Source organism: Bubalus bubalis, chromosome 6 (genome assembly GCF_019923935.1).
Source record: "Bubalus bubalis isolate 160015118507 breed Murrah chromosome 6, NDDB_SH_1, whole genome shotgun sequence".
NCBI classification, from domain to species: Eukaryota; Metazoa; Chordata; class Mammalia; order Artiodactyla; family Bovidae; genus Bubalus; species Bubalus bubalis.
The window spans coordinates 9089053-9114359 of NC_059162.1; the positions used below are offsets into that span (position 1 = coordinate 9089053).

Consider the following 25307-nt stretch of genomic DNA (forward strand, 5'->3'; position numbering starts at 1 on the left):
TCTTTTCTTTGCACTATAATAAGAGTTACCAGTCAGAACCACCCAGAGAGGCTTGACATCCCTTTCCCGGAGACAGCTAAGAAAGGGAGAGAGGGGAGGACATTTCTGCCAAGGCTGGGGGTTTGACCGAGGTGATTACACAGATCCCTTCCCGGCTCTTGCAGTGTAACCACCTGACTCTGACTTCTTGGGAAGAGCAGAGTGACTTAAGGCTTGAAAGAGATGACCAATCCTCGGGGCACAGGCAGAAAAAGCCCCAGTGAGACAGGAAGCCTGCTGGTTTCTGATGCATAAACTAGACAGTAGAGGCAGCACTTGGCTGGCGTGGAGCTCTCTCTGCTCTGGCTGGTGTCTGAGAGCAGCTACCGGGCTCTCGCCAGACTCCCTTCCTTATCCTCACTGGCTGATGGATCCCAAAGGGCTGCTCTCCTCGAATGTCCTGCTGCTTTTCTCTCTGATTGTTGAGCTGAGCTGCAGAACAGGTAAGTGTTCATCTGTTTGAGGGCTTGGGTCCTAGGATTACCTACCAGGAATCAGCTATAGCCTCCTAGACAGAGAGAGAACTCAGCGGCCAGGGGTTGTTATTTGGCTGCGGGTAGGGGGCAGGAGGGTAGGGGGAGGGCTGTGATCTGCTGCCTCTTCCTCAGAGACTGAGTTCCTCCTACCTCTGTTGAAGAGGAAGGAAGATTGTGAGTTACTGGGCTCCTGGGTCCGAGGCTTAGCCCCGCCAGTCCTAGCTTCCAAGGAAACCAGGAGTTCCAGTCAAAGACACCGGTCACATTCTAGACTGGCCTCTCTGGGTGAGAGGCTGCAGTCAAAGTCCTGGCTGAGTGGTTGGTTTTGTGTGAGTATCCTTCTGGCAAAGGCCCAGGCTAAGGGAATGAGCTGGAGAGAGAGGGAGCTCTGGGAGAAAGTTACTCCTACCCTATCCTGGATGGGGATCTTCACACACACACACGAGCAGACAAATCAAAAACATGGTCCACCTACAAGAAAGGGCTGTAGCGGGAAGAGAGGGTAAAACTGAAAACCCCAGGCAATGGTTGGGAACAGATAGTGGCCACAGCGTGGTTGTGCTGGTGGCTACTTTCCTGGAAGTAGCATTCCAAGGCAGCAAGAGGGGAAGAGCCAGGATTTTTGGAGCCCAAGGCTGGTTACAGTTTGTGAGAAATGCAAATCAAGAATGCTCAGAGTCAGAGTAGCTTCAGTGTAGAGCCAGAGTGTTTGGAACTGGACTCTGCTCCTATCTTTCTGGTTTGCTGGCATTCTCTGTTTAGTAGTTTTGCGAACTACTCTGTTTAGAGCTTTGAGAAAAGGTGTTTGAAAAAGACAAAGCCAAGCAAGGAGCAAACTGGGCTCACTAGGGAGTGGATGAGCATCTTCTTTCTGCTTAGATGCCTTCAGACTTGGTTTAGACTGTGGGAGGCAGCCTAAAGTGGAAGCGCCATTAGGGAAAGAGGGAAAATCCCGAGGCTCTGGATGCTTTGTTCTTGGGGCTTTCAAGACCGCAAATCCATTATGGACTTTTCCAGGAGAAGCCCAGAGATGTGCTGAGGTTATCTGAGGGGCTGCACTTGAGATTGATCTTTTGACAGATTCCCAGATGAATAGCTCTTCCTTGGCCCTGCATTTCCTCAGAATCAGGCAGACTGATGGCTCTCACTGCCCAAGGTCTCAGAGAGCAGTAACTGAACTCAGGGTTCAGAAAGCCATATGGAACTACTTTAAGCCATAACGAGGAGATGGCTCAGATGGTAAAGAACCTGCTTAGAGTGCAGGAGACCCAGCTTCGATCCCTGGGTCAGGAAGATCTCCTGGAGAAGAAAATGGCGACACACTCGAGTATTCTCGCCTGGAGAATTCCATGGACTGTGGAGCCTGGCGGACTACAGTCCACGGGTTGGCAAAGAGTTAGACATGACTGAGCGACTAACACTTCACTTCACTTCAGGAAGAGTCAAACCTTCCTGGGGGCACCCCGTTCACGACTCCACCATTTTTGGAAAACTTTCTGGTGACTATCAGGAGTGACGGGTTTGAACAGTGAACTGAACTTTCCTATCCCTGTGCTGATTGCCTTCTGGTCAGCCTGGCCCTGGCATCTCAGGTTCCGCTGCTGCTGCAGGCAAAGCTTCGGAGGTCACTGGTTAGTGAGAAACAGCCCAGCCCTTTAAAGGCGTGTCTATCCAATCAGCAGTGTTCATATTTCTTACGATTGTCTTCTCTGAAATATGTACAAAAATTTTATACTGTTTTTATTTTTAAACATGCACCCTCTGGTGAAACCCCAATAAAACCCAGACGGAAATGCTTTGCAAATGGGACAGGTCAACCATGACAGATTTACCCAACCAAGAAGCCCACTTCTTGTAACATTAGTACCCACTCCCCTTCCCATTTCTACTCAGCTCACCTTCCAATTCCCAGTCAAAACTGTAAAAATCAAAAAAGTCCACACGTCCCTTCCCCCAATGAACTGAATTCTCCATTTCCCTCAGTGATACATTTTTTAATAGGCTTCTCTTTTTCAGAGCAGTTTTGGGTTCACAGCAAAATAATTGAAAAGTACAGAGATTTCCCATGGCCCTCACATACACATAGCCTCTCCCATCATCAATATCTCCCACCAGAGTGGTGCATCTGTTACAACTGATGAATCTACCCCAGTAGGATTTTTTATTCTTTCATTCAGGTCCTCCCCACTTCCTCCACACACATAGGAAGAGAAGTGAGGGGCAAGTTGTGGGGGGGTGGGGGTGGTTCTAGACTTTGCCCAATCTTGTGTATTCACTGAACCATTCTACCCCAATATTTAGATCTAGGCACTTTTATTTCTCAAAAGTTTTAATACTATGACATAACTCCACTGACTTCACTATCTCTGGTGTTAGACTGCAAATCAGAACTTCAGGGCTATTTGGTTTTATCCATAGATTGACTTTGGACAATCCCATTTGGCAACTATCTATTAGGACACATGGTATGCCTGGCACTAGGTGACGTGTGGGGTAAAATGCACCACCACAGCCTCTGCCCAGAACTTGGCACAGAATGTGGCACACGAGAGCCCTTCTACAAATGTTTGTTGAATGATTAATAGTAGTATGTACAGAACTTTCTTGCTATATATCAAACACTGTTGTAAGTGCTTTATGTGTATTATTCATTTAATTATACCAACTCTGTGAGTTGGTATTGCTACATTATGATTTTATAAAAGAGGAAAAAGAGGCACCGCTGATGCTGCTGCTAAGTCGCTTCAGTCGTGTTTGACTCTGTGCGACCACATAGACGGCAGCCCACCAGGCTCCCCCGTCCCTGGGATTTTCTAGGCAAGTGTACTGGAGTGGGTTGCCATTTCCTTCTCTAATGCATGAAAGTGAAAAATCAAAGTGAAGTCGCTCAGTCGTGTCTGACTCTTAGCAACCCCATAGACTACAGCCTACCAAGCTCCTCCGTCCATGGGATTTTCCAGGCAAGTGTACTGGAGTGGGGTGCCATTGCCTTCTCCAAAGAGGCGCAGAGTAGTTAGTAATTTCTCCTTAATCACACAGCTTGACTCCAGAGGCCTCAAGGAATGAAACTGGATAAGCTTATGTTTAGGGAGGAGAATCCTAAAATTTGTATCCCGGTCCCATGGTAAAAATTAGATTGTGCTACCTATAATTGAAGCATATGAGTTGATGTTAATTGAATTGGAATTAAATATAGGAATTCACAAAAGGTGAGAGAAGTTGGATAAATCAGAGAGGGAAGTAGAAGGCATATGGAAGTATTTGATCTGGGATTTGAAAAGTAGATAGAAACATCTTTCGTCATGTAGTTTTTTTTTTTTTTTAATTTTTGTTAACTAGTTTGTTTCTGGAGGAGTATCCTACGTAGGTCTATAAAACTTCAACAGTATAAAAGGGTATTGAAGAGAGATTTGTCTCACTGCTACAGTGGTGAACAAAACAGACACAGACCCTACTCTTAGAAGCTTGTAATTGCATAAGGATAAAAAGCATTGAAGGAGAGTTAAAAGTGTGATGGGCGATGTGAAAGGAGTGACCCAAAGTGCACTGGAAGTGCATGGCAGAGGAGCCGCATCACAGCCAAGGGTCAGATGTAGAGGCCTGAAGGACAGGAGGAGTTAGCCAGGCAAATAAAGAGCAGTGACCGACTTTCAGGCTGGGGAACGGTAAGCGCAAATATTCTAAGATAGAAAGACCCAGCAGCATCAAGGAATGGGACTAGAAGGACACCTGGTAGGACTTCAATTTAAAAAGGAGACTTAGACACACTATCTTTGCTTTGTGAACCCGGATTTCCCATAAGAACTATGAGGGCTCTGAGTCCTCCCTGAAAGAAATGCTGTAGCAAGACGCCCAGTGTCAGGGCTGCCCCCCACCAAGAAAGGTTATCACTAGGTAGAGTCCCATCTTATGAAAGGGTTGGCTAAATGCTACTAATTTCAGGAAAATATCCATGAGCTCATGTGAATCACTCTACTTTCTAAGTAGAATTGCCCTGGAAGGAAAGTGAGTTGGTGTTAACAGCTACAAATGTTTCCTCCAGACTCTTTTAGTAAACAGGGTCTGACTGAATCACAAACCCACTGGAAAACACTCATCAGGCAGTAGGATGTTTCAGGAGCTGGTACTCTACTTGAAGGGTTTTATGAACCACTTTAAAGTCCCCACTTGTTTTTCCACTCTTGCTCAGGTGTCAGTGAGGTCACACACCCTCTACAGACCCGGCCACTCACACACTCAGTTGTTACATCATCATTCTTTATGTGGGCTGTGGCATGTGAGGGTCTGTTCTGAATGGGATTTTGATTCCACTCCCCATGACCAAGTCTGCTTAAACCGCTCATCCTGTCATTCTCATCTGCCCTCTCTTTTCTTCCCTCTTAACCTCTTCTTTTCTATAAAAAAATTAAAAAAAATTTTTTTTTCTTTTTTTGGCTACTTCTTGCCCCATCCTCCGTCTCCTCTTCTCCTGACTCCTTTCCATTTCTAAATTCCAAAAGCAACCATGGTGTAAAGAGTCTGTTGGATTAGGTGGGTGGAAAGCACACACACGACACAAGGGAGGGTGGAGGCTTATGGTCTATAAATGGGTATCATTTTGCATTTTCTTCTTCTCCATATCAAAATTGATCTAAAAAAATCAACAGTGTGATGGTAATTCTCAACCTTGATTTGAAGCCCAGATTCCTTTGAGAAGTGACATTCATGGCTATGCTCCCAGAAAAAAATGTACATATGCTTACCTATATGATTTCTATATTCAATTTAGGGGGCCTGTATACCATGTGATATTTCTACTTGCATGGATGGTTCTAGTTTTCTGTCATCCCTTTATTGGTAGAAGTTTAGGTTCAAGATTCTTGGGTATTATATGTACCACATTATCTGGACAGCCAGGCATCCATAAGTGTGACTAGAAGGAATTTCAACATGTTCTTTTACATATCTTTGTAAAAATAAAATACCAGCACCAAGAATAGCATTCCTTGTCTAATAAATTAAGCAACTGTTTAATTAGGCACTCTGTTTCAAGAGTTGATTTAATAGCGATATGCAAAAGAACAAATGCTAATTGTCTTTTCACCATTCCTTAATAGTTATGTGCCATGAATTCCCTAGCAGTCCAGTGGTTACAACTCAGTGCTTTCACTGCTGGGGGCCGGGGTTTAATTCCTGGTTGGGGAACTAAGATCCCACAAGTCACATAGCATAGCAAAAAAAACAAGAGCCAACCATTCAAATCCGAATTTTTCTTTATCCCAACCTTAAAATCTCTAGTCTGATATCAGCAGGGCCCTTCGCAGGATATCAAAACATTTTGCTATCAAGAACATCTGAATCTGTTTGCCCAAATTTCCAACAACCCATCTTAACCACAAGTTAATTGTGCCTTCTCTAGGTGTCTGCATTATTTAAGCAGACAGTTTTATTGTATTCTTTTGACGTTCTTATCAACTAGAACAATCTGTGCTCTCTCTGAGTCATGGGCTCCTTCTCTTATGAACATTAGCTTGTGATTAATTTCAGTTATGAAGTTCAGCCACATATGGGTCAAAGCTAAATAAGAAGGATTTTAATCAGGTAACATGGCTTTTAGCATTCATAAATTGAACAGATATTTATTTATTTATTTATTATTATTTTTTTTACTTGTATTTGTGTTTATTTTTTTTAAATTTTATTTTATTTTTAAACTTTACATAACTGTATTAGTTTTGCCAAATATCAGAATGAATCCACCACAGGTATACATGTGTTCCCCATCCTGAACCCTCCTCCCTCCTCCCTCCCCATACCATCCCTCTGGGTCGTCCCAGTGCACCAGCCCCTAGCATCCAGTATCGTGCATCGAACCTGGACTGGCGACTCATTTCATACATGATATTTTACATGTTTCAATGCCATTCTCCCAAATCTTCCCACCCTCTCCCTCTCCAACAGAGTCCAAAAGACTGTTCTATACATCAGTGTCTCTTTTGCTGTCTCGTACACAGGGTTATTGTTACCATCTTTCTAAATTCCATATATGCATTAGTATACTGTATTGGTGTTTTTCTTTCTGGCTTACTTCACTCTGTATAATAGGCTCCAGTTTCATCCACCTCATTAGAACTGATTCAAATGTATTCTTTTTAATGGCTGAATAATACTCCATTGTGTATATGTACCACAGCTTTCTTATCCATTCATCTGCTGATGGACATCTAGGTTGCTTCCATGTCCTGGCTATTATAAACAGTGCTGTGATGAACATTGGGGTACACGTGTCTCTTTCCCTTCTGGTTTCCTCAGTGTGTATGCCCAGCAGTGGGATTGCTGGATCATAAGGCAGGTCTATTTCCAGTTTTTTAAGGAATCTCCACACTGTTCTCCATAGTGGCTGTACTAGTTTGCATTCCCACCAACAGTGGAAGAGGGTTCCCTTTTCTCCACACCCTCTCCAGCATTTATTACTTGTAGACTTTTGGATCGCAGCCATTCTGACTGGTGTGAAATGGTACCTCATAGTGGTTTTGATTTGCATTTCTCTGATAATGAGTGATGTTGAGCATCTTTTCATGTGTTTGTTAGCCATCTGGATGTCTTCTTTGGAGAAATGTCTATTTAGTTCTTTGGCCCATTTTTTGATTGGGTCATTTATTTTTCTGGAGTTGAGCTGTAGGAGTTGCTTGTATATTCTCGAGATTAGTTGTTTGTCAGTTGCTTCATTTGCTATTATCTTCTCCCATTCTGAAGGCTGTCTTTTAAAACCTATTACATGCCAACCACTGCTGTAGGTCCTAAGGAAAAAACAATGAACAACATGAACTTCTTCCTCTTGAGAAGTTGGCATTCTAGTACGGGGGGAGACAAAAATAAAAATGACCAAATATACAGTATAACATCAGACAGTGATAAGTGCAGCAAGAAAGGATAGGATATAGATAGGATCATCAGAGCAGGTCTTTCAGAAAAGATGATTTTTTTGAGCAGAAATCTAAAAGAAAATGAGAGTATGAGCTCTTTAGATACATAAGGGAAGAGATTTCCAGAAAGAGAAAGCACAATAAATGCAAAAGCTATGAGATAAGAATGCTCTGGATGAGTTAGGGACCAGCTAGAGCTGGTGTGGCCATAGTGTAGTGAGTGAAGTGTGGACAAGAGATGGAGTCAGAGAGGTCCACGGGACTGGGTTATTCAGAATCTGTGAAGCCATAACAAGGACTATGGATTTTGTTTCTCTTTGAAGAGAGACAAAATCTGACATAGTTTTAAAAGGCTTCTCTATCCATTGTATAGATGCAGGAAGATTTGTTGGAAGACAAAAGAACAGCCAGGCCTGTGATGATGGTGGTAGAAATGAAGAGGGTTGGAAGTTCTCAGATGCCGGATATATTGTGAAGGCAGAGCCAATGGGATTTGCTGATAGATTGAATATGGAATATTAAAGGAAGAAAGGAGTCATGGGTGATTCCAGTGTTTTGGCCTGGGAATTGTAATGTTGTTTGCAGAAGAGGCTACAGGATCATGAGTCCATTTGCTAAGTCTAAGATGCCCTTTAGACCTCCAAACACTAATACCAATTGGTGTAGGCAGTTTGGAGTACAGTGAAAGATTTGGATGGGAGATACACCTGTGGAAGCATTCCAGAAATCTGTCAAACTATGCAACTATTAATAGATAAGTGTGGCTGGGAAAGAGAAGAAGTCTGAGTACTGATCCCTGGAATGCTCCAATTTTAGAGGTCTTTAAGAGCAGAAGGTTTTGGTCAAGGAGACTGAGAAAGGGCAGCCAATGAAATAGGAAGAAAACCAAAAGAGTGTATTGTTCTCTGGGCCAAATGAAGACAGTGTTTAAACGGGGGGATGTGAAATTTCTCAGCACTCTTGAGAAAGCAAGATGAAGATGGAGAATTGACTTAGTATCATGGGGTATACAGTGACCTTGACAAGAGTGGTTCCAGTGAAGGGTAAAGAACGAGGCTTATCTGGAGTGAGTACAAGGAAAAAATGTCAGGAGATGGGAACAGAGGGATAAATACACATTAAAGAACTTTAGGATAAAGGAAAACAGAGAAATGGGAAATTGGCTGGGGTTGGACCTGGGATCAGGGTTTTTAAGATAAAGGAAATTACATGTTGGTATGTTGGGTGTTAATAGAAATAACCCACAGTGTACCATAACAATAACAAAATTGATGATGCAAGGGGTGGCAGAGGTCTCAGGAGCAAAGACTTGAGGTGGGTGAGTGTTCCAGGAAGGAAGAGGCCAGCCTTACCCAAGAGCAGAGACCATCCATCCAAGTATGTGGGTTGACTTGGTAGTAGGAACAAATGGAAGCTCTCTTTCGTTTCTTTTCTTTTTTCAGTGAAATGAGAGGCAGGTTCATCAACTGAGGTTGTGGGTTTGAGGAGAGAGGAGGTGTTAAAAAGTCAGCAGTAGGATCACTTACAGTGGTTTGAAAGATTTGGGTGTGTTTTTTTTTTTTTCTTTTTGGCTTGACACTTTTGAAAAAGAGAAATAAAATAATTTCTCTCCCTCAACATTATTATATATCTCAACGGCTTTTTGGAGAGATAAGATTCCACAGGCTCGCCTCCTCCTTGACTCCACATCCCTTAGACTTTTCTCTTTCCTTCTCATTTGAAATGATGCTTCTGTAATCTTGGTCTCTTGGCCTCACAAGCTCAGAATTAGTTTCAGTTACCCTCTTTCCTTCACACTATTTATGAATAAGTCCCCTATGTATGAACGGGTTAAATCCCCTATGTGTGAGTTACATTCCAAGAGGGAGCTCATAAGTCCAATTTGCTCATAAATCCTCTTTGTTGTACCTAGTTAGCCTAGGTACTCAACTAATACAATTGGCTATATAGTACTGGACTGTACTAGGTTGATGATATTTTTCACACAAATAAAACTTTAAAAACAAGCACATAAAAAGCATTTTGAGAAGATCATGTATACACTGCTATATTTAAAATGGATAACCAAAAAGTACCTATTGTATAGCACATGGAACTCTGCTTGATGTTATGTGCCAGTCTTGGTGGGAGGGGGGTTTGAGGGAGAATGAATACGTGTATATGGGTGGCTGAGTCCCTTCACTGTTCAATGCTATGACAACATTGTTAACTGGCTATACCCCAATACAAACATTTTGGGTGCTAAAAATTAAAAAAAATGAAAAGAAAACATTTTTAATCTTACAGTATAGTACCTTGAAAAGTACAATAGCACAATACAGTGAACAGTTGGCATATAAGGGCACATTCACACCTTTGAAAGTTTGCAACTTGAATGTTCGTATGTAGGGGACTTACTGTATCCAGTGGTGATGAGAAGTCTGGCTGATGAATTAATCTGGTTACTAGTTATATGACTTTAGGCATGTCATTTAACTTCTCTATGCCTTAGGTGCCTTAACTGTAAATCTGAGTTGATAGAATTCCCTCCTAGATCATAGAGACCAAGTAATGTAGTTAGTCTATACAGCTCTATCACAAGACTTCCACTGGGACTTTTTAAATACTGAGAATGCAGTGATATCCTCACGACGGTCCTTATAAACTACTAGGAATCTGGCAACCCCAGGGATTGGCCAAGAGGAAGAGAGAGACGCTCCAGTCTGTTTTTCCTGATGCACGGACGTAAGTCTCAAAGCTTCTATGATATGATACTTCCCTCTCCTTCTTTCCACAGGTGAGGGTTTGACCAGTTCCACAAAGACGATTCTCGGGCAGCTGGGAAGCAGCGTGCTGTTGCCCCTGGCATCTGAGGAGATAAGTAGGAGCATGAATAAGAGCATCCACATCCTTGTCACAATGGCAGAATCACCCAAAGACACTGTCAAGAAGAAAATAGTGTCCCTAGATCTGCGGAAAGGTGGCTCTCCACGTCTGGAGGACGGCTATGAGTTTCATCTGGAAAACCTGAGCCTGAGGATCCTGAAGAGCAGGAAGGAGGATGAAGGCTGGTACTTTATAAGCCTGGAGGAAAATGTTTCAGTCCAGCACTTTAGCCTGCAGCTGAAGCTCTATGGTAATGACGGTGGCTTCCTTGGCCCACAAGGAGTGCCTAAGTGCCTTGCCTAAGAATTCAAGCTTCTCTCAGAAGCAAAGGGTGTTCAGAATTGGAAGCAACTTGAAAGACATCTCAGTCTAGGGTTAAACAGGGTTTCAGGGAAAAGTTTGAGAGGTTCACTAAATTGGTCCAAATTGCACATTAGTAATAGCTGATTAGCACTAGTTACCTTTACCCCCATTTTCTAAAGGAAAGGAGCCCAGCTGCCCGTATGCTAGAGGGCCCGGAGCCCCAAGAGTCTCAATTTACAAATAAGATTTTGTTTGAAAATAGTGGGTTTTTCTTCTGATTTTTAAAAGTTTGAATACCACTGATCAAGCAAAACCTCTCTTTCATAGGCGAGGACACTGAAATCAAGAGATAAGTGGTTTGCACGTGCCTACTCACATCTGCGTAGGTGGTTCACTACACTAGGGGTCCTGGGAGAAGGAGAGCTGAAACTCAACCCACACACCACTCACCAAGCCCTGCATCCTGGCAGAGGATTGCATCTACCTGGTGGAAGAAGCATAGTTTTCTCACTTAAACAAAGGCCCTGGTTGTAAAAAAAAAAAAAAAAAAAAAAAATCGCCTAGTTGCAGAACTTAAACTAAAACCTAGGTCCATCTGAATCCAAGGCCAGTGTTTTGTTTTTTTTTTTGTTGTTTTTTTTTTAGCCTCTTTAACTGCCAGCCCCTCTTGAATGCGCCCAGAGTTTGTCTCTTCAGTCCCAAAGCTCCTTTGAATTCCCAGGGATCCTGGCAGCCATGTGTGGTGTCTTGCTTCTAGATGGGTCAGGAAGCCCCACACACACAACATTTCTTTAAAATTCTCAGGTACCACAAGACGACACTTCCCTCCCTGGCCTTCCCTTGGTATCTTCCCTTTAAATGTCTGCAGAATTCCCACAGCCCTTCACCAGGTATCAGCGCGTTCTGATCATTCCAGTAGTGTCCCCAGGGCAAGGCTGCTGTAAGCACGAAGGTTACACATAGGTTTTCTAGAACGATTCACTGTCTTTGTCACATCTTATCATATTTTATGATCAAATTCTCACCTTAGAAAATATGTTCTCTGCAACCATGGTATTCTCTCAAGTCAAAGAAAGAGGCTGGATTTTGGAATCAGACAGACATACTTTCAGATCTCAGCTTGGCTGTTAAAAGTTGAGTGGCATTATATAAGACACTCTACCTCTCTGGGACTCAGTTTCCTCATCTATAAAATGAGAATAATTAGAACTAGGATAATAATTGTTGAGAAAGTTATTGAAAAGATTAAAGAACATGATGAGTGTGAAATTCTAGTATTCTGCCTGTCCTATAGTAGTTACTAAATAAAAAGGACTTTCCCTTTTCCTTTGCCAATTTTACATCATTAGAGTGAAAAAGTTTGGTAAGGCCTGTGGCTATCCCAAGTTCAGACATCCTAAAGCACTTGCTATACACACACACACACACACACACACAGTACAGATGAAATCCCACCACTGAAAAGTCATTCTTTTAGATATAGAAGGTAATACTTTAGCCAAGGACATTCAAACCCATGGGGAATTAGCTGAGAGCAAACTCCCCAGATGGAATACAGGAGAGCAACCTAAATTAAAAACAAGAGGAATGCAAGGGGAGCCCTAACAGTCTTGGTGGGAGGGAACTAAAAGACAATATTTCTCTTCTCTGTTTTATCCCTGGTCCTGGAAAGGAGTATAGAGGGGTAGTAGGGGGAGGGAAGGTGCGAAGTAGTAGGTTCCTATTAGAAATATATTACACCACAGATCCATAGGGAGGGAAAGATGCTGTTAGGTTGCATTTTTTCTAACAAAAAGGTTAAATCACCATTCCAGAGGATTCATTTCAGTGATGGCTCCCTTCCTCCCCCTTTTGACAGAGCAGGTCTCCACTCCGCAAATTAAGGTGTTGAACACCACCCAGGAAGATGGGAACTGCAGTCTCATGCTGGCCTGCATGGTGGAGAAAGGGGACCACGTGACTTACAACTGGAGTGAGGAAGCAGGAGTCCCCCTACTGAGTCCCACCAATAGCTCCCACCTCCTGTATCTCACTCTTGGCCCTCAGCATGCCAACAACATCTACATCTGCACTGTGAGCAACCCCATCAGCAACAGCTCTCAGACCTTTATCCCTTGGCCCAGTTGCAGTTCCAGTCCCCCAGGTAAGTGTCTGAGAGGCAGCTGTTACGCCACATTAATGATATGGACTCAGTCCCCACCTGGACCAATGCTCTGCTTCCATAGCCATGGCCTTCACCTTAGGAACAACACTTTATATTTTCTCTATGGTTTGTAAAAGCCTCCCGTGTGCATTCAGTGAGTGGCTACTCTTCATAATGAGCAAGGTGTCGTTATGCTCCATTCATAGTTGAGAAAACTGGTGAGAAATGATGGAACTAGACCCAGAGCCCTGGGTGAACCCTCCCCTCCCCTCCTGCCTTGGCGCCAACCTACAAGGCTGGCGGGGTAAGGAAGTGTGGGCGGCAGGTCCTGACTCCCAATTCATGCTCCACTAAGAGTGGGATGGTTCTATACCATCAATAAGTATTTATCAGTCACCTGTGTTGTAGGAATTTGGGAACAGATATGACATACAACCTCTGCTGTCCAGATAGTACATGAAACATGTGCTCAATACTGAAAAGCAAGATGTAACAAAGGGAAACATTTTATGAAATGGACTGTGACTCCCACAGCAGGTCAGAGGGTCAGGGGAGTCAGATCTCTGACTAAGACCTGGACTGTGAAGCTTGGGAAAGTGGTAAGTCATAGAGCACTTTATTGTTGAGAAAGCATTTCAATTGCATGATCTCTTTTGTTCCTCACAATGGCCTTATCAGATAACTGTTGGCATCATCCTCATTTTATTACAGATTAGGAACTTGAAGCTCATAGCCTGTAAGAACCCTTCTCAAGTTTTTTCAGCTTATGAATGGTAGTCAGAACCTAAACCTAGATCTTCTGACTAATCTTTTTCTGGAAAGATAAAGCATCATTATTCTGTTATCAAAAGGAAGGAAGGGCTGATTAAGTAAGCCCATCTCACCACTTGAGACTGGAAACAGACCACTGAGCCTTTTCACTAAGATCTTGTGTCCGTGCCTCAGGTAGGTTCAGGGACAGAAGAACCAGTGTGCTGGCCCTGCCAGTCATTACCTGTGCCCTGACATTCTTCCTTCTGCATCCACTGAGGGTAAACAGGAATCATTCTAAGGAGACTCTTGCCCACAGTAGACTTGATGTATATTTGGAAGGCTTTTCCAGATAACCAAGGATCTAGGGACAGGGGAATCCAGCCAGGTCATGCCCTTCAGCATAGCATATCCAGTCAGCAACTCCCCTGAGGTATTCCAGATGGACTGCTGGGGAAATCCACCTGCCTTCTGCATCTAAGAGCTCCTTGGTGAGCCTCACCCACTGCATGTTACCTCCCCCAGCCACTCACGGCAGAGTGGGCTACCTGTCCACTCACATGAGGTGTCTGGCTGCTTGCCTACCTTGCACATGAACCATATTCAGAGGTTCTCCCCCGGTTCAGACCTCTCTCCCTGCCCACAGCTATTCAGAATGGGCTGGTGGGATCAAGACAGCAGTCTTTCATGAGTGTAGAGTTTACAGAATGTAAACTCTAGGGGATCACAGACCCTTCATCCCTGCCTGACCCTGATCTCAGGTGCCTGCACCCCATGTCTCCACTCAGAGTCCCCACAGACATTGCGCCCACGCTGAGGGGGATCCAAAGTGTGCCATCACAGAGCTACCACCCTGATTCCAGCTACTGTCCTCTTTCGCCTGGTTTTCTACAATAGCCTTCTTCCTGGTCTCCCTGCTGCCACCCTTGGCCCCTGCAGTCGGTTCTCTACCAGCAGTCAGAACTAACCTTTGAAAACAGTACCACGAGGAGCATCGTTTTCTGTTTGGATTACTATCGGATCTCAAGTGTCACAGACCAAGCCCGATACATAGCAGAGATCAAACCCTGAGCCTTTGGAGTGGGAGCACATTCTCCAAGACCCTAGACCAGAGAACTAACCCTAGGGAGTATCAAATAGTGAAAACTCACAAAAGGAAACCACTTGAATACAAGACCCAGCATCACCCAACCACCAGTAGCAGCCTGTGCAGGACACCTCATCTAAAGAACAAACAAAACAAAAATACAAACCCAATCATCAGAAAACAAGATTACTGCCTCACTCAGCCTTGCCCATCAGAGGAAAAACAAACAAAAACTCAGCACAAATCTCACCCTATATGAAGCTTACACAAACCACTGGACCAAGCTTAGGAGGGCAGAAATCAAAAGGAAGAAAGAATTCAACCTTCTTCAAGGAAAGAATTCAAATTTACTTGAAGCCTGGGAAAAGGAAACCTCAAACACAGTAAGTTAAAAGAAAATAATGAAAAGGCAGAGAAATACTACACAAATGAAGCGACAAACTAGAAACACATAAGTCCAAATAAATGAAGAGGAAATAGACAAACTACCTGAAAAAGAATTCATAATAATGATAATAAAGTTGATTAAAAACCTTGAAAATAAAATGGAGAAAATGCAAGAATCAATTCACAAAGACCTAGAAGAATTAAAGAATAAACCTACAAAGACAAACAACACAGTTACTGAAATTAAAAATACTCTGGAAGGAATCAGTAGCAGAATATCTGAAGCAGAAGAGTGAATCAGTGAGCTGGAAGATAAAATGGTAGAAATAACTTCTGAAGAGCAAAATAAAGTAAAAAGAATGAAAAGAACTGAGGACAGTCTCAGAGACCTCTGGGACAATATCAAACACACCAACGTTTAAATTATACGGGTCCCAGAAGAGGAAGAGAAAAAGAAAGGGTATGAGAAAATTTTTGAAGAGATTATAGTTGAAATTTCCTCAACATGGAAAAGAAAATAGTCAATCAAGTTCAAGAGGCACAAAGAGTCCCATACAGGATAAACCCAAGGAGAAACATGCCAAGACACATACTAATCAAACTAACAAAGACTAAACACAAAGAAAGAATATTAAAAGCAAGGAGGGAGAAGCAACAGGTAACATACAAGGGAAACCCCATACACTTAACAGCTGATCTTTCAGCAGAAACTCTGCAGGCCAGAAGGGAATGGCAGGATATATTTAAAGTACTGAAAGGGAAAAATCTACAACCAAGTTTACTGAACCTGGCAAGGATCTTATTCAAAATTGATGGAGAAATAAAAAGCTTTTCAGACAAGCAAAAGTTAAGAGAATTCATTACCACCAAACCAGCTTTACAACAAATGTTAAAGGGACTTATATAGTCAAGAAATACAAGGGAAGGAAAAAGATCTACAAAATCAACCACAATTAAGAAAATAGCAATAGGAACATATATGTCAATAACTACTTTAAATGTAAATGGATTAAATGCTCCAACAAAAAGACACAGAATGTAAACTCTAGATCTCTAGATTTGTATTACCCTTGTTACTTACAAAGATAAGCTGCTTATCCTAAGACTCAGATTCTTTATCTAAAATAATACCTGAAAATTTTTCTTGACTATGTATCAATTATGTGGACTCTCATTTAATCCTCACAGCAACCAAATAGTATTAATATCCCCACCTTACAGATGAGGAAACAAAGATATGCAAAAGTCACACACTGAGCAAGTGGTAGAGTTGAGTTGTCTGATCCTGAAATCCTCATGGGTACTATCAGAATAGATAATACACTTTTAAAATGCCTTATAAATCATAATAAATATGTGTGTTTTTCCTTTGTGGCTGAGAAAGTGGTAGCCCTCACCTCAGCACAGCCTTCTCTGGTCGTAGCAACCCTCTTAGGGCACCAAATGTTTTACCCTGACCCATCTCAGAAAAGAAGAATAATTCTCTTCATGTTTCTCAGTATGGTTTAACAAGAATTTACTTAAAGCATCTCAAAGTCTTGGCCATAAAGCTTCTGCTAGAGGCACTTAGCTCAGGACATTCTTAAAAAAACATATAAAGGGACTTCCCTGGTGGTCCAGTGGTTAAGACTGCACTTCCACTGCAGAAGACATGTAGCTCAGAGGATAAAGCATCTGCCTACAATGTGGGAGACCCGGGTTTGATCCCTGGGTCAGGAAGATCCCCTGGAGAAGGAAATGGAAACCCACTCCAGTACTCTTGCCTAGAAAATCCCATGGACAGAGAAGCCTGGTAGGCTATAGTCCATGGGGTTGCAAACAGTTGGACATGACCGAGCGACATCACTTTCTTTCTTTCTAGGGAACTAAGATCACACATGGCACATGACATGGCCAAAAAATAAAATAAAAATTGAATATAAAATTTTTAAAAAGGAAAGAAAAAAGAAACATGTAAAGATGTTTGAGTGGTCCATCTAAACCACTTTGAGGACTGAGTATGCACTAGTGTGACCAGATTTACTGGATATGGAGCAGGCCTTCATGAGATGGGGAAGGTCAAGAAGCAGCAGAAACATGGAACCATGGGAAAACCCTGTCAGGACCTCAATTCGGGCGTTAAGGCAACTACTCAGCAGCCATTACACTTTCTTGGACCTCTGTTTCATTATATGTAAACTGAAAAGGGTAAACTCCTGAAGTTCTTTCCAGAGTAAATAGTCTATAAGTCCATTTGTATGTACGTTGATAAGAAATGCTAATGAAGGATTACCAAGGTATATATTTGCTAGGGGTGTTGTAAAAAGGTGCTGTAAACTGAGTGACTTACATAACCAAAATTTATTGTCTCACAGTTCTGGAGGCTAGAAGTTCAAAATCAAAGTGTTAGTAGTGTTAAGTTTCTTCTGAGGGCCATGAGGGAAGGAGCTGTTCCATGCTTCTCTCCTTGGCTTGGAGATAGCTGTCTTCTCCTTTTGTCTCTTCACATTGTCTTCCCTCTCGGCGTATATCTGTCCTAATTTCCCCTTATTAAAATGACACCAGTCATATTGGATTAGGACCCACCTGTAATTACTTTCAGAGAAGGCAATGGCATCCCACTCCAGTAGTCTTGCCTGGAAAATCCCACGGATGGAGAAGTCTGGTGGGCTGCAGTCCATGGGGTCGCTAGGAGTTGGACACGGCTGAGCGACTTCCCTTTCACTCTTCACTTTCATGCATTGGAGAAGGAAATGGCAACCCACTCCAGTGTTCTTGCCTGGAGAAGCCCAGGGATGGGGGAGCCTGGCGGGCTGCCGTCTCTGGGGTTGCACAGAGTCGGACATGACTGAAGCAACTTAGCAGCAGCAGCAGCAGTAATTACTTTGCTAGGGTTGCCATAACAAAAACACCACAGGTGAGGTGGCTTAAATAAGAGAAATTTACTTTCTCACAGGAGAAAGGAGGCTAGAAGTCCAAGATCAAAGTGTTGGAAGGGTTGATTTTTTCTCTGAGGCCTCTCTCCTTGGCGGTAGATGGCTGTCTTCTTGCTGTGTCTTCATGTGGTCTCTGCATGCTCATCCCCAGTGACTCTTTGTATGTCCAGATTTCCTCTTACAAGGACATTAGTAAGATTAGATTCAGATCCACCCTAATGACCTCATGTTAACTTGATTACCTCTGTAAAGACCCAGTCTCCAAATAAGGTCACATTCTAAGGACTTCAACATATGAATTTTTGGGGAAACACAGTCAACCCATAACACAAATAGAGATCCCCTGCCCTGCCTCCAGGGATGGGGAACCACAGCATTCGAGAACCAAATCACACAGCTAGACTGTGGCATGCCATTTTCAGTACACCAGATTGCCTAAATATGGAAAACAGAATTTTATTATTTCGTTGATTTGGGTTTGCAAAGGAATATCACTAATTTTTAAAATACCATACTTGGTTCAATAAACAAAATATTACTGAGATTCTGCTATGTTCCAATGGTGTGCTAGATGCTGAGAACACAAAGACAAAAAAAAGATACACTCTTTGCTCTTAATAAAGGCATAGCTCTATAAGTAACTATTATTCCAGGTTAAGTAGTATGATAGGGGCAAAACAGAAATATGTGCAAGTTAACCCAGAGAAGGGAATGATTGACACTGTTTCAGGGAATCAGAAAGAGCATCACGGAGAATGTGACACAAACTAGGTTTTGAAGAATAAATAGAAATTACCCAAGCAGATAAGAGAAAGACACTCAAGGCAGAGAGAAAAGCAGATATAACTGGGCCTTGTTCTGTATTGTCCTATGGTATTCTGATGGGAACTAATAGATAGTTTTAGATAGAGGACTAATGTGATTAGTTTTGCATTTCAGAGAGAATTTCCAGTGGTGTGGACAGTAGACTGTGGTGGGGAAGAAGCAGAAGGAAAAGAAACTAGCTGTGGGGAGGGCCCATTATTGCAGTCACCCATCAAGAGATGATGAGTCCTGAGCCAGAGCACTGGCTGCTCCTTTAACAAAGATCCCATTCAAGGGAGGGAAATCCCAGCCTTGGGATGATGTGGTGGGGTATGAGGATTTACTAGATATCCGTTTATCTTCTATAATAAGGACAGTGATCTTGAGACATTTTTCACTTTCGTTAATGAGAAATTCAAATGGTAATGATGTGATGAAAGCAAATGTGACATGATGTCAGTACTGGTTCTCACCACACAAGGACATATTTGTTTCTCAAGATCTTTTTTTCCTAACAGTTGTCCAGGCTCTCCACCATATATTCATCTTTATTCCAATTGTTATCTCACTGTTTTACAGCAAGAAATACCTTCATATCTATTGTTATGAAGCCTCTTTACTACAAAGTACTTTCTTAGTGGCTCAGTGGTGAAAAAAAAAAAAATCCACCTGCCAGTACAGGAGATGCAGATTCAATCTCTGCGTCAAGAAGGTTCCCTGGAGACGAAAATGGCAACCCATTCCAGTATTATTGCCTGGGAAATCCATGGACAGAAGAGCCTGGCAGGCTACAGTATACAGGGTCCCAAAGAGCTGGACATGATTTAACAACTAAACAACAACAACAAAAACAAATCCAGGGATGCTACCAAGCCTTCTCCTAGGTCATGTCAATGTGGGCCAGCACTGGACAGTGAGTGACTTGCTGCCATCCTTCATGACTGTGATCTGAAATAGTTCTGTCTGTGCAGTAATGAGTAATACTAAACCTTAAACAGTTGAACTCAGAGGGAATGCCCCTGGGAGCTCATTTTGAAAAGAGGACCCCTTTCAGTAGATTAGCAAAACGTTGGCTCAGCAAGTCTAGGTTAGCTCCGTGGAAGGAAAATCTGACGCCTGCCAGTGAGCTCCGGGGGCTCCCCCTTTCTAACAAGGCCATCTCATCAAAAGGGAGCTCCCACTGTTACTGCGTCATCTAGCTGTTCTGTGTACAGGCAAGTCCCTCTCCCTGGTACTCCCAACCCGGGAAGCATGGCAACAATCCTGGAAGGATGAAACCTGTCCCTTCTCACAGACCAGAGCCCTGTCACTTGGCCACACCTGCTACACAGGAAGCTGAGAAATGTAGTCCTTAGCTGGGCAGTCATGTGACTGGACAAGACTTGCTTTGTCGGGGAAGGATGAAAATGGGTTACACCCAGTAGTCCCTGCAACACGATGCTGGGTGGGATAGGCAAGTGTAAGGGATTTTTCCGGAAGCTGAGAACTCTGTGTAATAATCTTTACTTGGGTGGTGCCATATCTTAAATTAGTGTATGGTTTGGGACCACCCTCCCCCCACTCCCAACTCTGAGAGGAAACTGCCACCAACAAAAAGGTGTCTCTTGAAGATGATTGACTGCTTCAAGTTGATGTGCTTCAGGCAGAAGGCCTTACTGACAGAACCACATGAAAGGCAGGAAAGAGATATGGCACCCTCAGACCGTTATATTAGCATCTCGGTATCTCCTGGGGTGAGCTACATTTGTTTCTCAGATTCTTTTTATTTTCTTCTTTATCTCCCTTAAACAATTAGAGTTTGGGGACTTGAGAGAGACTTTTGTGTTTCTGTGGCAGCAGACTTTCAGAGATACATAAAAAAGGCCCTTCAGCCTTTTCCTTAGAGGCGTGGCTACCTGCCAAGTTATCAGGTTTGAACCACAGCCAATCAAATAGAAGACCAAAGGATGGAAACTCATGCAAAGAACTCTTCATAAATGGCACTGGAGTTCTCAACCAGCCTGCTCAGCTGTCTCTAAGAGGTTCCACGGAGGGGGAAAGTCCTAAGTCTCCTCTTTAAGAATGTTCAGGGACTTCCCTGGCAGTGGTTAAGACTTTGCCTTCCAATACATGGAGTGTGGGTTTGATCCTTGGTTGGAGAGCTAAGATCCCATGTGCCTTTGGCTAAAAAACCAAAACATAGAACAGAAACAATATTGTAACAAATTCAATAAAGCTTTTTTTTAATGATTTTTAAATTTTTTTAAAAAAAGACTGTTCAGATAAGGATTCTTTTTGGACGAAGAATGGGACCTGTGGACCCCAGAACAATGTTGGTCTGATTTCTGAGCATCGTCATCCTGAGGGGCCTCACTATATGACTGAGCGAAAAGAGGGAGAGCAAAAAGAGCCAGAGTCTCTGCTACAGGAAGTGGTGGTTTGAAAATGGGAACACAGATGGTGCTGAGAGCACAGATGCACACCTTCTTTCTGGTTCCATTTGGCTGTAATAAAGCACTGCCAAGTAGGTCATTGATTGTTCCCTTCTACTCCTGCCTTGGGCCATTCAGAAGGTGACCCTGCATTCCTTCTGAGACCTTCTTATACTTTTGTGTATGTGCATGTATGCTCAGTCATGTCCAACCCTGTGCAACCCCACAGACTGTGGCCCTCCATGCTCCTCTGTCCATGGAATTTCCCAGCAACAATACTAGAGTGGGTTGTCATTTCCTCCCTCAGGGGATCTTCCCGACCCAGGGATCAAACCTGTATCTCCTGTGTCTCCTGCACTGGAAGGTGGATTCTTTACCACTGAACTTAGAGTTCTGATAATTCTTAGCCAAAGGGTATATGATAGTCTTCTCCAAACTTCATTCTATGGCTCCTAATTTAATTTAACTTAAATCACTTGTCCATCACATGCATATTGAGTGCCCCCTGCCCTATACTGTGTCATGTGGAAAGGGGAATGCATGTGAAGCATAAGGTACAGGGTCTACCTTCAAGGAGTTTACCATCTAGATAGGACTCCTACACCTTACTGGGTTAGAAAAACATGATCATATTAAAGAAACCACTATTAGAATTCCTCTTTGGGAGGGAACAGAGCTTCTTTAGGATAAAGAGCTTCATAAATGCTCTATGAAGAGTGTAAGCTGCTCTTTATGGAGAGCAGAAGATAAGACCTCCCTCCCCCAAAGAATCCAGCTGTAGGTTAAATACTTCTGTGTTATAATGGGGGAAGGTGTTGCTTGTGTAGATATAGGAAAAGAAAGATAGGGTCTGAGCCTCTCATGTGTTAGAAAGCTTCCCTTTTCACGATGGAATCTCCTCCTTGTGAACTTTCAAATCTACAGTAGAGGATTCGAACCCACGACATTCTCTTTGTTTGTATGTTTTTGCTACACCACACAGCATGCAGAATCTGAATTCCCAGACCAGCTACTGAGCTCATGCCCCCTGAAGTGGAAGCATAGAGTCTTAACCACTGGATCACCAGGGAAGTCCCCCAACAAAATTCTTAGTATAGATTTTTTTGGTTTTATTTTTTGTGTGTGTGGAAATGGGTGAAGGCACTGAACCTTGCACTCAGGACAGCTCAGACTAGAGGGCTGCAGGAAAGAAATTAAAGAGATCGTGGGCATCCCGACCCCCACAAGCTATAGAAGTAGCTTTTTGTTGTCCATATTTATTTAAATTCCCAAAGGCAGTCCGTGACAGTTAGTTTCCATATGCATATCATAATTGAATAAGAGCACCAAAAAGGTGAACACCAAGTGTAGAAGCTACACCTGGGAAGTGTGTAGTGAATAAACATCAATTCCGCTTGCCTTGGGATTCCCAGGTGGTACTAATGGTAAAGAACCGGTCTGCCAATGCAGGAGATGCAGGTTTGATCCCTGGGTCAGGAAGATCCCTTGGAATGAGGGCATGGCAACCTACTCCAGTATTCTTACCTGGAGAATATCCATGGGATGGAAAATCTCATGGACAGAGGAGCCTGGTGGGCTACAGTTCTTAGGGCCGCAAAGAGTCGGACACAACTCTTTGTTGTGATAAATCGGAAGTGATTTATCATGCACGCACCACATGCTAGATTCTAGGCGTTGCTCTAAGCACTTTCCATGTTATTTCATTGGTTCATCAGAACAATTATGCGAACTGAATATTTTTATGTTTGTTTTGACATTGAGGAAACAGGGACCCCAGAGGGTATGAGGCCTCTGGAGGTCACAGAGCTATCAAGTGGTAGACCCAGAATTTGAGTCCATCTGTCTAGCTCCAGGTGCCCTCCCTGAAGACAAGTCTCCACAGCAAAGATAATTTTAAGATGTAGGACATAAATCAAGAGGCTTCAGAGTCCAAAGGAGAGGGAAGAATGGGAGCTCAAGTGGAAGGAAGAGTTACACAGAGGAGTTAAGCTTGGCCTGGGGCCAGGGCTAGGCAGGCGATGGGACTAGTGAAGGTGCAGTGGGAGGAAGGAGAGGCGAGACACCTGCAGATGTGGGATGAAGGTTGGTGAGGGGTGAGCTGGGACCTCAGAGAGCTTTTGACTCAGAACATCTGCCAGGCGTCCTACCCTTCTGCTGCTATCATTGTAAGAGGCCTCACCTCCATAGGCTAAAACAAACTGTGAAGCCTTCAGGTCTCTTCTCACCTGTTTTGGCCATTGCCTTCTTCTGTGACTCTAGGTATGCTGGCCTGGGTCTCTGTTTTCTCAAAATAAAACTAGTGAGCTGAGTCAGATAAGCTCTGTAATTCCTTTAAAGTTAAAAAAAAAAAGTCTGTGGTCCTATAACTTACATCCTCCAATAGATTCATATTAATTTGTATCCAAAGATTAAGGGGGAAATTAGGGCTTATGAAATGTCTTTCAGGACTGTGACCAGGTTGCCTTTCCGATGTGGCTGACCTGGCAGAAGGGGGTCATGTATGTCATAGGACAAGAGGAGCAGATAGCTTTCATCCTCCTGAGACCCTGAAAAGAAAGAGAGAGCAGTTGCTATTATGTCCTCTGGGCCAGTAATATGCCCCAGTTATATTTAGTTTATGTGAGTAGGTAGGTGGCTGGGCTGTCACAGCGGAAGGAACTCTCATTTGGCAGCTGACTTATACACTTATGTCATCTTCTATTTTCTAGTTTTACTTTAATTTATTTAGCTATCTTGCTATTTTCTAGTTTTAGGTACACCACCTTATTGGTTTTATTTTTATATAAAAGAAATTTGAAAGAAATGCTATTTTTTAAATTCACTTATGTAGTTGCAGTGCTTGTTCTGTTGTTTTAGAAGGTCTCAAAACACACGAGGGAAGAAAAAAGAGGAAATAGTCTTGAAATATTATGTGCTACCATAACCATTTACTGGGCCCATCCCATGGGTTGAAGAAACCTGGAGGTACTTAGGCTGCTGGCCCTGCTTCTTTATCTTAGGATTTGAAAGGTTTCTCTATGAGTTTTCTGGTGTTGGCAACATAAGCACTAAATAATCAATCTGTCACTGTTCCTCAGATACACACACACACACACATACACACACGTGAAGTGGGCTCTCAGCAGCCCTCAGCCATTCAGGCTAGAGCTGTTGACAGGGCAGCTCCAGCTTCCGCAGTGACTTTGTACTCACATTTCAGGCTTTATGTAAATTTAGAAGCCTTCCTACAACTCTGCTTGCACCCTTGCTTTTTGACTGGGGGTCATGAGACTGCTAAAATTGTTATCTGGCTGAGTTAAAATATGTTTAGTTCTGGGAAGAAACTCTATAATCAAGATGCTTACAAAACCCCAGTTCAGTGGGATTCCCTGGGATGACTTGATGTGTTAAAGACCTAGAAAGAAAAGAATCTTTTCAAATCCTGGAGGCAACTTCTGCTCATCTATCAGGCCCAGTTGGATCTTGGCAGGATGCATTTTACCATTTTGTTGCAACTTCAGGCTCTATCTCTGGCCAACTCTGTAAATGTCTGAATTGTGTCTGTAAGTACCCTGCCCTTCTGTCCTCTACTTATTCCTTTCTTCCAGTTACTGCCCAACAAATCTATCACAGGTTTAACAACAATCAGCCTGATTCCACAATCATCTTTACAAGTTACCCTTACTCATTAATGTAACAGTACCTCCTGCTGTCTTTCTATCTAGAATGTGAATGCTATTACTTCACTTAGAAACATAGTGCTTTGGGTTGTCAGCCACTGTTCATTACCCTGATGTAACTTAACCCCAAGCCCATGCATCTCCCTGACTCTCCAAGAAGTCTGTCTTCAATATTCAGCCATGTTTCTACTCTTAGACCAACCTATAGTTCTCAAGGATCTCTTTCTATCTAGAATGTGAATGCTATTACTTCACTTAGAAACGTAGTGCTTTGGGTTGTCAGCCACTGTTCATTACCCTGATGTAACTTAACCCCAAGCCCATGCATCTCTCTGACTCTCCAAGAAGTCTGTCTTCAATATTCAGCCATGTTTCTACTCTTAGACCAACCTATAGTTCTCAAGGATCTCTGTGCCCTCTTCCTTATCCACAAAATGGGAGTAATGAGTATCTACCTCATAGGATTGCTTTGAGGATTAAATGCATTAATAGACAATGCACTAAAAAATGCTTGGTCCATTGTAAATGTTCAGTAATTATCTATTATTATCTTTTTGAGCTAA

At 42.9% G+C, this 25307-nt stretch overlaps 1 protein-coding gene across 1 annotated transcript in view; it reads left to right on the forward strand.

The window, feature by feature from the left end:
* Window positions 1–388: 388 nt before the first annotated feature.
* The window catches only part of SLAMF1 (signaling lymphocytic activation molecule family member 1), a 39685-nt gene continuing 14766 nt past the window's right edge, over window positions 389–25307 (forward strand). Inside the window, exons 1-3 of the mRNA NM_001290890.1 lie at window positions 389–482; window positions 10197–10535; window positions 12447–12731. Coding sequence (NP_001277819.1) covers window positions 407–482; window positions 10197–10535; window positions 12447–12731 — 700 coding nt within the window. The 5' untranslated portion in view covers window positions 389–406. The remainder of the gene's footprint in view (window positions 483–10196; window positions 10536–12446; window positions 12732–25307) is intronic.